Genomic DNA, 14025 nt, shown 5'->3' on the forward strand with positions numbered 1-14025 from the left:
CAAAAGCACCAGTATTCCTCCAGAAGGAAACTTTCCACAAGCCTCCTCTGGATATAGCCCAAAGCATACTTCTTTTAAAACATCTACCAAGACTTATGAAACCATCGTTTTCTTTTTTTAAGTTTATCTCCCTTACTAGAAAGTAGTTTAAAAGCAAACACTGTATCTTAACTCCAGTGAGGAGGAGTACACCAGGCACGTAGTGGGCATATGATAAATGGTTACCTAACTGAAATCCCACACACTACACAATGAAGAATGAAATACAGCTTGACTTCTCAGCCCATTCACCAGGAAGTCCTCAGTTCCACTTCTAAAACCCAGGCCAAATCTGTTTACTTCGTGTGCTAGCACGGCCGCCACGCCAGTCCAGTCTCTATCATCTTGCATTTAGATTCCTCACAGTCTCCTCATTTTCCTGCTTCCATCTACCCTACTACACACATACCACTCTTCAGCAGCCAGAAAAATCTTTGTAAAAATATGTAAGATCCTCTTTAAAATCCATCAGAATAAATTTATTTGCATCCTGTTATATTTAGACTAACATTCAAACTCTCACCACACCCTAGGATGTCCGCCATAAGCTTTGGGCAAGTCTTGTCCTCCATCTACACTGGGCTCCTTTTAAATATTCTAATACAAGAAGCTCACCTCAGTGTCTTCACCCTGGCTCTTCCCTCTGCCTAGAAGACTCTTCCCTCAGTTGGCTGCTGCTTCTCGAAGCTCTGCGCAAGCATCACAATCCAACCCAAAGGAGCTTTTTAATTCTTCATTCTATCATATCACTGCATTTGGTTGTCTTCTTTGCACTCATTACCATATCAAATTATAATTAATTTGTTTACTTGTTTATTGTGTATTTCTATCCCTTAGGAAGGCAGGAGTTTTGTGTTTTGTTAGTCACTGTATCCCCATATGTCTAGAAACAGTGCCTCTACACAGCAAACACTCAATAAGCATTTGTAAAACAAATGAACAAACCAAAAAAAGCAACCTTTAAAATATACATAAAACAAGTAAGGGAAAGAAATGGATGGTCTACCAAACAAGGCAAGAAACATTCTGCTGTTAGTATTTGTAACTAGACAGGCTGCACTGGTGTTACTGGGATCTGCTATCTACAAGCATCAAAAGTGTACTTCTCAAAGTTCAAAGTCAAAGAGAATGGTTTCACATGCTATATGCTAGCCCACGTTATGACACTGCAAACAATCAGTTTAGAGAATTCTAACATTTCTTAACACTCCCCCCAAAACCTGTAATGTACACAAGTAGTAAAACATATTTTAAAACATGTGCCACTTTATTAAAAAGCAATACTTATGACAGTGGTACTTATCTGTAAATGATTAAATTTATCCTCAGAAAACTTCAGACTTTTAAAGTAACAGGTCCTCCTAACCTAAGAGGCAGGTCTTTAAGACAGGTTCTGACTAATGCCTACCACATTTAAGAAGCCACCTAACACACTATTCTTTCCTAGAAGTAATGCTGCAACGCAAAGAAAAACCATATAAAATTCATTAAAAAGTGAGCAGCCTCTTTTCACCTCTGACTGATGAAAGTTTTGACCAACGGAGGAGAAAACTGTAGGCTGCTACTATGTTAGTGATAGAAAAAGCTTCAATTCTTTATTCAAGTATCATTCAATCACAGAAATAAGGAAAACATACAAATTTAGGCAACGAAGATAATAAATCTAAGTATCTTATTTAGCTTGATTAAACCTTCTCACTCACTATTCAAGAAAATAATTTATAAAACAAACAAGTCAGCTAGTAAAAACAATTTATACAAGGTTAAAAACAGTCGTATTTTAATCATCACTTTTTACAGGCAACTTGAAAGGAACACAAATTCAGTAACTTTCCTTCAGACTCCTTGACACAATTTGAGCAAACTTGGGATCTAACAAAACTTACCTTGGTATGGTAACACATTTAGTATTACAGTTTTGCGTGGTGATGGCTTTCTCAAGCTCATCTAATCGTCCTGTTTTCTTAAGCTTCTTCACCAGACTTTTCACTGCTTTCTCACACCACTTTTCTTCTTGGCCATTCTGCTCTCCTCCGCCTGCTCCTCCAGACCCACCAGCTGACTTCTTCCATCCCAGCAGTCTCTTCACAACTGGCGGAGTGAATGGCAAGATGGACGACATGTTCTTACCAAAGGCAGCAAGCCACGCTAGGAAAACAGCCTCTTGTATCAAACCTAGCAAAGATATTGAAAGGATAATGTAGAGACTAACTTGAACATCAAACATCAAGTAATAATTTCAACTTATCATAGAAAGCAAACTGCAAAACAAGACAGAAATTCAAATTATGACTTTCCAACAGACTTCTCTACCCATGAAAATGTTATCTTTATGAATTTAAATGAATTATGGAAACAAACTCTTCTAAAAGCAAGAATGTTATAAGGACACCTCTTGTGGGAAAATACAGTAATTTTGCAAGTCAAATCAGATACTTCTGATGATTTTTCACTACCAATACTATTTTAAACTCTTAATAGTGTCAATTAAAATATTTTCACAAAAAAAGGTTTTCTCACTTTTTAGAACTTCAATCTACTCTCACAAGACTATACAAAAATACATTGAAAATTTGTAAGCCCTCTCTCCAGGTTTTAAACTTTCGTAACTAACAGGAGGCAAAATCTACAGTTATAAGAAGGGAAAATGCATCAAGTGTGAAGTAATCAAGAATAAAGAAAAAAACATGGCAAACAGAGTCTGTGGAGAAAAGCTGTTGTGCGGTTTCACCTGTCCTTGAGAGAAATTTTTTAAGACGTATTTTTTTCATTTTCATCTAAATAACAATTTGCATAGTGAGTAAAGTCAGATCATTTCTCTTCCCAATTTAAGGAATTGTACCTTCTCTTTTCTCTTCCATAGGAATCATTTTTATTAAGCTGTTTTGTCTATTCAGCATCATTTTACAAATATAAACATGTGTACACAGTTATCCACATTCCCACCACCTTATTCCTGTACAAAAGTAGCATAATAATCCTTGATTTTGTATATCTTGAATTTTTTCTTTTGCTTAATTCTCTGTAGGTCATTTTTGGCCCATCTATTGTGCCTGTATTTACCTGTTTATTCTCAAATCCAATCTATGTTATTAATCTGCAGACTACACTTTTGAGTTGGGATGGGTAGAAGAGAAACCCTTTGTAGCAAGGTATTGGCAGTGGGGAATGGAGAAGAAGGGGTAAATTTCTAAGGGCAGAGAGATCAACCAGCAGAGAACTGCAATACACAAAAGTAAAGAATAGATATTAGGGAGACAGAAGGAACAGAGTTCATAAAGAAAAAGTTACAAATTACAGGTTCTTGCTTGAAAAACCAGTTGAATGAAAATACAATTGGCCAAAATATGAAGTATTCGGGGAACATTAAGTGTTGTGTTAGTCAAGCTACATTTGCTGTGACTATGAAATTGCAGGAGGTGCCCAATAAGCAGGTAGAAACAAAGGTCTGAGGCTTAGCACAGAGATCAAATTGGTCACGTGGTAATGAAACGCTGGTATATGGGAGAGCTCAGAAATCGCCAAGTTAAGTGGAAAAAAATTCTAAGAAATACATATAAAGGAGTTACCAAATGGAGGAAAAAAGTGGATGACTAGGGAGAAAGGTGTCATGAACGCAAAGGACAATTTATAGCAACACAACATGATAACCCAACTTTTAAGTGCCAACACTAGGATATGAATCAAGCAGCATGATGCCAGAGAACAAGTACTTAATTGTGTCAATATACTGTGTTGTACATAACAATCTGGAGCTAATCTGGAGACCTAAAAAGAGCCATTAAAGGCTGAGCTCTTTATACAATCAACGGAGCTATCTGTGCCTGACAAATTAGTCCATTAGATAACATTAGAATAACACATTTAGCTCCAACTCCTTTCTCAATCTACAAATCATTTAACTAGTCTTTCAGTCTCCATCTTCTTTCTTTGATGCAAACAGCTTTCTAAAATGCATACTGCATGTCACCCTACTACTAAAAATCCTTCAATATTTGCAAAAAATAACAGTAAAATGACTTAATATCCTTTAAGAACACACAGTGCAATGCTTCAGAGAACAGATTCTGAAGCCAGCTGGCCAAGTTCAAATCCCAAGGATGACACTTACTAGCTGCACGGCAACCTCTATACACCTCAGTTTTCTCAGCTGTAAAACAGAGATAACAGTACCTATCTTAAAGCCAATATAACAACCTCTATAAAAATGTAATATGAGCCACATATGTACTTTAAGTTTTCTAGTGACATTTATAAAAGTAAAAGGAAACAGGTGACATTTTAATGATGTATTTAACCCAATATATCCAAAATGCCATCGTTTCAACATGCAATCAATATAAAAAAAATTTTCATACTAAGTCTATAAAATCTGTTGAGTACTTTACACTTACAGGACAACTCAACTAGGACTAGCCACATTTCAACTACTCAATAGTGACACAAAGGTATTGCCTACCCATATTGAATGGTCCAGCCCTAACTACTCAAAATTTCTGCCTACTCTCCCTATCCCATATTCTCTATAAACTGTTCATAAACACCTCTATTTAACAACTGTAGGATCCGTAGTAATGTGACATTTTTCATTCCTAATATTTAAATTTATGTTCTCTCTCCCCCTCCCCATCCTCTTTTGATCAGTTTTGCTAAGTGGTCAATTACATTAATCTTTTCAAAGAACCAACTTTTTCTCAGCTTTGTCAATTTTCTCTATGTAGGAATTACTTTCTATTCACTAATTTCTGCTTTTGTCTTCATTATTTCCTTTCTTCCACTGTCTTTAGGTTTAATTTCCTATTCCTTTTCTACCTCCTTAAAAAAGCTTTCTTTTCCAATGCATAGATTTAAGGCTATAAATTTCATCTTAGCATTTCAGCAGCAGCATTCCAGATCATTGTAGTTCATCTTCATTTTCAATCAGTTTAAAATATTTTCTAATAGCTATCATAATTTCTTCTGTGAGCCATATGTTCTTCATAAGCATAGTACTTTATTTCCAGGCAGCTGGGAATTTTCTAGTTATTTTTTGTTCTTTTTATTTACTATAATACAAACCACATATTCAATTACTAAAATCAATGATATTTGTTGAGGCTTTGTTTATGGCCCCAGATTATGGTCAATTCTAATACAATTTCCATGTGCAAGGGAAAAGATGGTTAATACTAACATTAATAGTTTCAATGTTCTACATATGACAATTAGATCAAGCCTGCTAATTGTGATGTATGTACGTCCTATATACCTGCATCCACTGTGATGGCATATTTGTCTGTTTCTTTCAGTTCAAAATAAAATTTTTGGTTTATAGATGTCCGGGCTGTTTTACTGGGTACAGATTAAGGATTGTGATAACTCTGGTGGATCAATCTGCTTACACTATAAAATGTAGTTCTCTTTTTCTACTAGTGTTTATTGTATTAAAGTCTCCTTTGCTTGATTAGTACAGCCACACTTACTTCCTTCAGTTAGCATTTGGATGGTATATCCTTTCCCATCATTTTCTCTCAATCTTTCTAGGTACTTATATTTAGGTAATTATTATTTGTCCAGTCTGATAATTTTTGCCATTTACTTGGAATATTTAGCTCATTTCCATGTAATGTAATTGCTAATTTAGTTGTCTGCTTGTTTTATATTTTCTTTCTTGTCTTTTGAATTTATCACATATTCTACATCCAATTTTTGTCTGTATTCATTTGTTACATTCTTTTCTTTTAGTGGTTACCCTAGATAGTTCCTTATTCATCCTTCACTTAACACAATTTCATAAATATACTTTTACTACTTCCTCTATAATGGCAGAATCATAGAACACTGCTGAGAAGCAGTTTTGCTGTGAACGAGACTACCTCTGGTTTGTTCCTGTTCCTAGGATGAGACTGCTGAGCTTTTATTCAAAAGCTAGTAGATGTTTATCTTCTAGGTACCTAGATACTACAAGAATTGCTTTGTTTTTAAGAGATTTCTGGTTTAGCCCTCTAGCCTAAGCAGCTTCAGAATTTAGCAAATGTCTACGGGGAAGAAACTGGGTGTGCTGAAAATCATCAGTGTGTATTCACCACTTCCTCAAACGCTTTCAACTCTCACCTATTGTTCTCAAGTCGTTTCCCCTAGAGAATCTTTATCTCAACACCACAGGACTAGAAAATATCCCAATCTCCTTTTCTGAGATTCTGGTTTATCTCTTCCGCCCAGTTGAACTACGGAATTTAGCTAATATATTGAGGGCGTTCTCTGTGTTTAAAGCCTCCTCATATTTCCACTCTGCCACTCAGGCTGCAACCCAAAAGCCTCCTCTAGTCTGGACCCAGGAAAAACAATGATCAGCTGCAGACCTCTCTCAGCTCACTTGTGAAAGGTACGCCCCCAGGTTGCAAAATTTTGCTTTCTTTAATCATTTTTACACCCACTGTTCTCTATCTAAATATATAAATTTTGTAAATTACCTGGCTTTTCTAGTTGTTTTATTAAGAGTCTTGGACTACCAAGAACTACTGCATCCTATCCCCCAAAATTATCTCATTCCATTTTAGTAAGTATTCTACAACTATAAATCTGTGAGTTGAAATAATTTCATGACTTTATTTCACAAGATCATGTACCACTTGAGGACAGAGATGGAGAGTTAAGATCTGAGAAGAATGGGAAAAATTTAGAAACCTAGCCCTGAGAAAAATCAACCAAAATGAAACAACAGAAAATGTGTCAGGTATATATTATCAGACTATATATTTTAAAAGTACTCCACAGAAGGAATTCCACTTCTGATTAGGATGTAGAAAGTTACAACGGAGCATCACTTTCATTCTAATAATCAAAACTAGCCAGATAAGCTACAAAATCATGGTCTCTCTGAACCAGAGAGTTAAGGATACAAAGTAGCCTAAGTAGAACTAAATTCCAAAGTGTTGAGCCTTGAGAGAAGAGAGGCTGCATGGATGGTCTCTTTCCTGGTGGAGTGGCTAATGAGGAATAATCCTGCCATGAATGAAAGTAAGAAGAAACCAGCCTACATGTGCACTGACATGACATATTAAATTGCAAGGATCCCACAGAGCAAGACTGCATCCATCCCAACCACTCATTCCCATAAGTTTCCACTAAGTACTTGCAAAAGTATGTCAAAGGTTGGGGAACATGGCTGGAAAGCTGAGGGAGATCCCTTAAGGAGCTTAAGATCTCCCACAAATGCAAACAATCTACCCCTCTCAATGGGGGGTGGTGGGGAGGGACAGGCAAGAAAGGTGAGAAAAAGATGATCCCAAGAGACTCTAGACATTGAGCTGCCAAGGGCTGGGGTAGGACAGAAGAGATGAGAAAAACTTTCACCCAGATACTCAGGACATTGACCTACCAAGGCTGAAATGAGCAGTGAACTTGAAGACAGGGTAGGATTGCTAAAAGAAACCTCTGGAAGGTATTAAGAGCAGAAAGATCTCTCACTGGGCACAAAAGCTGGGAGACAGGAATAGAGAAAAGAGGGGGTGGGGGGAGAGAAAGAAAGTAAGAATGACCAAGAGATTGATAGCTGAGCTGTAGAGAAATCTCTCATGGTTCAGAAAGCTGATGGCTCAGCTATAAACCAAAACGAGATCCAAAATCACACTTGGACAACACAAGAAATGATGGACCATTTTCTAAAGGTAAATATTATTTACTTCAATCTCCATTGTTTTTATACAAATGTTCAGCATTCATTCAAAAATTACAAGATACAGGAAGTAGCAAACAGTCAAAACATGAATAAAATCAGATAACTATAATAAAAATTCTAAAGAAGCTGATGGAACAGATGGCAACATGAATAATGAAAAAATTTCATCACAGACATCAAAGTTACAAAAGAAGATCGCAGGAAAATGTTAGAAATGAAAACTACAGTATTAGAAATTAAAGATATCATTAGATGGGCTTAACAGAAATAAGCAGTGAACTTGCAGACAGGCCAAATTAAAGTATGCAAATTAAAACACAAAGAGAGAAAAAACAGTGTAGGGAAAAACTCAGAATATCCAAAACCAAATGTCAGTTGGGTTTAATCAGAGTGCCAGAGAAAGATGAAAGAGAATGGGGAACAAAAAAAATGTACGAAGAGATAATGGTCACAAACTTTTCAAGAGATGACAGATACTAACCCACATATGGAAAGAAAACACATCCATGGTCAACCTGCTGAATATTAAAGATAAAAGTAAGGATGAAAGGCCAGGCTAGGACAACAGTTAAGAATTCCTGGGAGCCCCAGACAGAAAGAGAATTTGCACTCATTCGCAAGCTCTTTTCCAAGGGCCTCAACTGAGTGCTCTTGAAAAAAGGCAGAAAATGGGCGAGAGCTCGTTCCTCTCCACTTGGTGGCATCTCGTAAAAAGCAAATGCCTTCAACTATGACGGGAGATGCAGGAAAGTCTACCAAACCCAAAGGCAAGCAAAGATCCCCTGCCTCAAGGGGAAAAGTAGAGCAAAAGACATGTGCTGTTGAGTTGGGGGATGTGTGGAGCACAACTTACTTGCCCATCTCCCACACACAAACATACCTTTCACTCTGTAACAATAACTACCACATTCTACTGCCAGGGAAAGCGAGGAAACATTGCTACCACCAGTCCCAGACAAAGGTACACAGATGCTGCGGAATGAGAAACAACAGCTGTCTGATATTTAAAAAGGGACAACAAATTGGCTTGGACCCAAGATCCCATACTAATACATAGCAAAGGTCTGTTACTACTAGATTAAAAAACCCTTAACAAAATATTAGCAAATCACATCCAGCAACGTAAGAGAAAAGGTCATCATCACCAAGCAGGATTTATCCCACGGAGAAAAACTGGTTTAGCATTCAAAAATCAAGCACCTCATTTATAGGACAAAGGAGAAAACACACCTATGATTCTCTCAAATGAGCAAGAAAAAAGGTATTTGAAAATGTTAATTCAACACTCATCTATAATTTAAAACTCCCAGCAACACTAAAAGAATGTTCTTCAATCTGAAAAGGACATCTATTAAAAACCTAGAGCTAGCATCATATGTCATGAAGAAACATTAAATCTCTCCCTTACAACTGGGAATAAGACAAGGATATCCACGGTTACCCTTTCTATTCAGTAATGCATTGGATGTTCTAGCCAGGACAACTAGGCAACAAAGAAAAGATAGACTGGAAAGAAATAAATAAAACTGACTTTATTCTACAGTGATATGACTGTCTCCATGGAAAAGTGCATGGAATCTACAAAAACACTGGAACTAGTAAGTAAATTTAGCAAGGTTTCAAGATAAAGGGTCAAGAGGCAAATTCAACATACAAAAGCTATTTCTACCTACAAGCAAAAACATTTTGAAAATGAAATTTCAAGAAATATGCTTGAAACAACAGATATTTTCTACATATCTAAAGAAAAATACTCAAGATCTCAACACTAAGAATTAAAAAATATTGCTAAGAAAAATGAAAAACACTGAACAAAGAGAGACCATGTTCATAGACTGGAAGACTCATATTGCTTAAATGTCCATTCTTTCCAATTTGATAAATGGATTCAATGTAATCCCTACCAAAATTCCAGCAGAGTTAAGAAAGTCATACGATATAAAATTCATATGGAAACAAAAAAAAAACACTAGAATAACCAAACCATTCTTGAAAAACAAAATTGGAGGCCTTATACCACCTTATTTCAAGGTTTACTAAAAAGACTTAGTAATCAAGAGTATAGAGTAGGCATAAGAGTAAAAGCTCAGTGGAACAGAACAAGTCTAGAAACAGATCCACACATATACAGTCAACTCATTTTCCAGTCAAGCACAAGGTCAATATAGTTTGCAACAACTTTTCAACAACATGGAAAAAAGTAAGCCTCAACCACAAGTGCATACCATCTTCAGTGGGAAAGCAGAATCTTAAGCTCTTAGAGGAAAACACAATACATTCATGACCTTAAAACATAAAAAGCATTAACCATAAAAGAAATACAGGTTGAGCCAGGCATGGTGGCTCACACCTGTAATCCCAGCACTTTGGGAGGCCAAAATAGGTGCCAGCCTGGGCAGCATGGCAAGATCCCATCTCTACTAAAAAACAAAAAAATAGCTGGGCATGGTGCGTGCCTGTGCTCCCAGTTACTCAGGAGGCTGAGGTGGGAGGATCATTTGAGCACAGGGACGTGGAGGCTGCAGTGAGCCAAGATCACTCCACTGCACTCCAGGCTGAGGCAGAGCAAGATCCTGTCTCAAGAAAAAGAAACAAAAAAAAAAAAAAAAGAAAGAAAGAAAAAGAAATACAGGCCAAGCATCCCAAATCTGAAAACTGAAATCTAAACTGCTCCAAAATTTGAAACTTCTTGAGTACCAACATGACACCCAAAAAACAATGGTCATTGTAGTATACAACTATAATGCAAATATTCTAAAAATTGGAAAATACCTGAACCACTTCTAGTCCCAAGCATTTTGGATAAGGGATACTGTGTATAACATAAACCATCAAAATTTAAAAATCACAGAAAAAGATAACCTCAGCTTTTTTGTTAAACAGAAAAAGAACAAATTACAGACATCTCATAAAAGAGGATACAGGAGCACATTAAGAGGTATTTAGTATCACCAATCATCAAGAAAACGCAAATTAAAACCATAATGCAATACCATTTCACACTATCTAGAATGGTTTAAAAATTTTCTGACACTACTAAATGTTGGTGAGGATGTGGAGTGTATGAGTATACTATCGCTGCTGTAACAATCACAATCACAGCACAAATTTAGCAAAATCAGTTTCAATGAAGTCACAGTGTTGGCAGGACTGATCCTCCTGGAGTGTCTGAGAAGTTTGTCCTTGCCTTTTTCAGCTTCCAGTGGTTACCTGTAGTCCTTAGCTTGTGCTCCCTTCCCCACCTTCAGAGCACATCACTCCAATCTCTGCTTACACTGTCACACTGCCTTCTCTTCTGCATTCAAATCTCCCTCTACAGCCTTCTAATAAGAGCTCTTGGCATTCCATATAAAGCCCACCCAGATAATCCAGGATAATCTCCCCATCTCAAAATCCTTAACTTAATCACATCTGTAAAGTCTCTTTTGTCATATAAAACAACATTCACAGGTTCTTGGGATTAGAACCTGAATATCTTTGGAGACCATGATTCAGCCTACCACATCAAGCAACTAGAACATTCATATACCAACGAAATGGAAGTATAAAATGGTACAGCACACTTGGAAAACCGTCAAGTTCCAAAAAGTTAAACATAGATCTACCCTGTATCACACATTCAGGAAAAATAAATACATATGTCCACAAAAAGAAACCTGTACAAGAATGTTCATAGTAGCCATGTTAATAATAGCCCAAAACTAAAAACAGTCAAAATACCAAAAGAAAACAAAAAATTATAGTGTACTCATAAAAAGGAATACTGCTCAGGAACAAATATGAATGAGTTTACACACTCCACAACATGGATCAGTCTCAAAAACATGCTGGGCAAAAGACAAAAAAATATAGACTGATTTCATCCATGGCTTAATGACAAGTCAAAATGATCGTCTCATAGGCATTGAGGAAGAGAAGTGGAAATGTTTGGACAGAAGCACAAAGTACCTTTCTAGGGTGATAGAAGTGTTCCCTATCTTTGTTTTATTCCCTCGCTCCTGTAAATCCACTGAATTCCTGAATGTTTTCTATCTTGTTTGAGAGGTAATCACACGTGAGTACAAATTACCAAAACTTAAAGAACTGGCCAGGCCCAGTGGCTCACACCTATAATCCCAGCACTTTGGGAGGCTGAGGCGGACAGATCGCTTGAGTTCTGGAGTTCAAGACCAGCCTGGGCAACATGGCGAAACCCTTTCTCTACAAAAAATACAGAAAAAAATTAGCCATGTGCATGTCTATAGTCCTAGCTACTTGAAAGGATCACTTGGGCCCAGGAGGCAGAGGTTGCACTGAGCCGAGATCATCCCACTGCACTCTAGCAGCCTGGGCGACAGTGAGACTCTATCTCAAAAACACTCACAGAACTGAACATTTAAAGTTTGTGCATTTTAGCAACGTAAATTACAATTCAAAAAAATTAAAAAGGTGCTGGACAAACATATTAAGAAGTTCCTAAATAAACAGACTTCTTTACTGAAGAACTTCTCAAAAGTTTCAACATGTCAACGCACATTGTAAATTTCAGAAGACAGGAGGTTGCAAGTGACCAAAGATGTAAGCTTAGAAGGGTCTATGCAGAAGTGTACATGCAGATAGCCTCTGCAAGTACATGTAGGCAAATGTTCATGGATGGAGGGTGGAAGGGGTATTGTTTTGAGGACAAAAATTGAGAGCCCAAATGACAGCCATCACAAACTTACATGAGGCACTGACAAAATGGTTGTTCTAAAAGCTATACAATTGACCCTTGGATAACATGAGTTTAAACTGTATAGGTCCACTTATACACAGATTTTGTTCAAGAAATATTGCAAAATGTCTTGGAGATCTGAGATAATCTGAAAAAAAACTCAGAAAAACCAGGTAGCCTAGAAACACTGAAAAAAACTAAGAAAACGTATGTTATAAATGCATAAAAGACACGTAGATACTAGCCTATCATTTACCACCATGAAATACAAAAATCTACTATAAAAAGTTAAAATTGATCAAAACTTAACACAAACACAGACCATACATGGAGCCATTTACAGTCAAGGGAAATGTAAACATTCAGATGAAGTATTAAATCGTAACTACATAAGATTAATGGTAGTACATACTGCACTACTGTAATAATTTCATCGCCACCTCCTGTTGCTATCACGGTGAGCAGAAGTATTGCGGGTATCCACTGAGTGGGGCTAATCATCTCTGCATGAGCAGTTCTTCTCTCCAGTAAATTGGATATCACAGTAAAAAGTGATCTCTCACATATCTCATGTAATTTTCACCATGTGTAGTGCAAGACCATAAGCTTTGACTAACACCATGAGATCCATATGATGTATCACTAGGGATGCTGAAAGTGCTCCCAAGAAGCAGAGAAAAATCATGACATTACAAGAAAAACTCCAATTGCTTGGTATGTACCGCAGACTGAGGTCTGCAGCTGCAGTTGCCCGCCATTTCGAGATAAATGAATCCAGTGTAAGAACTACTGTTTAAAAAAAAAAGAAATTTGTGAAGCTGTCACTGCAGCTACGCCAGCAGGTGTGAAGACCTTGCACCTTCTGTGAAACAACTTTTTATCTCATATTGAAAATTCAGGTTTTATGTGGGTACAGGATTGCTATAAAGAAAGGCGTACCTATAGACTATCATATGGTTTGAGAAAAAGTGCAGTCATTATATGACAACTTAAAGCAAAATTAAAGTGAAGGATCTAAAGCTGGAAAATTTAATGAAAGCAAAAGATGTCTGAGAATTTAGAAAGAGGTGTGGCTTAAGAAATGTCAAGATAACAGGAAAGGAGCTTCTGCCAACCAAAGTAGATGAGTTCCCAGGTGCCATTAAGAAAATCATTGAGGAGAAAGGGTGTCTGCCTGAACAGGATTTTAATGCAGATGCAAGTGCTCTACTCTAGGGGAAAAACTGCCACAAAGGACATTTATTAGTAAAAAGAGAAGCAAGTACCAGGATTTGAGGTAGGAAAGGACAGGCTAACTCTATTGTTTTGTGCAAATACAGTCAGGTTTATGATTAGGACTGCCCTTCTCTATAAGGCTGCTGACCTCCAGTCCTTGAAGGGAAAAGATAAATACCAGCTGCCACAACAAAAAGGCCAGGGCAGCCAGAACCCATTTTCTGGATTTGTTCCACCAATGCTTTGTCCCTGAAGTCAAGTACCCTGCCAGTAAAGGACTGCGTTCTAAAGTCTTTTGACATTGGACAATGCCCCTGGTAACCCATAACCCCATGATTCCAACACCAAATGTGTCAAAGTTATCTACTTGTCCCAGAGGACATTAATAACATCTCTAAATTAGCCTCTAGATCAGGGA

At 37.1% G+C, this 14025-nt stretch overlaps 1 protein-coding gene across 3 annotated transcripts in view; it reads right to left on the reverse strand.

The window, feature by feature from the left end:
• Window positions 1-14025, reverse strand: part of SMAD2 (SMAD family member 2) — an 89672-nt gene that overhangs the window by 55558 nt on the left and 20089 nt on the right. For 2 of the 3 annotated variants that reach the window (XM_011949358.1, XM_011949359.1), the window contains one exon: window positions 1926-2214. In XM_011949358.1, the coding sequence (XP_011804748.1) occupies window positions 1926-2161 (236 nt within the window). In that variant the 5' untranslated portion in view covers window positions 2162-2214. Of the gene's footprint in view, window positions 1-1925; window positions 2215-14025 lie in introns of those variants that run through there. The other variant, XM_011949360.1, reaches the window with a different exon arrangement.

The sequence above is a fragment of the Colobus angolensis genome, unplaced genomic scaffold (genome assembly GCF_000951035.1).
Source record: "Colobus angolensis palliatus isolate OR3802 unplaced genomic scaffold, Cang.pa_1.0 Scaffold299, whole genome shotgun sequence".
NCBI lineage: Eukaryota > Metazoa > Chordata > Mammalia > Primates > Cercopithecidae > Colobus > Colobus angolensis.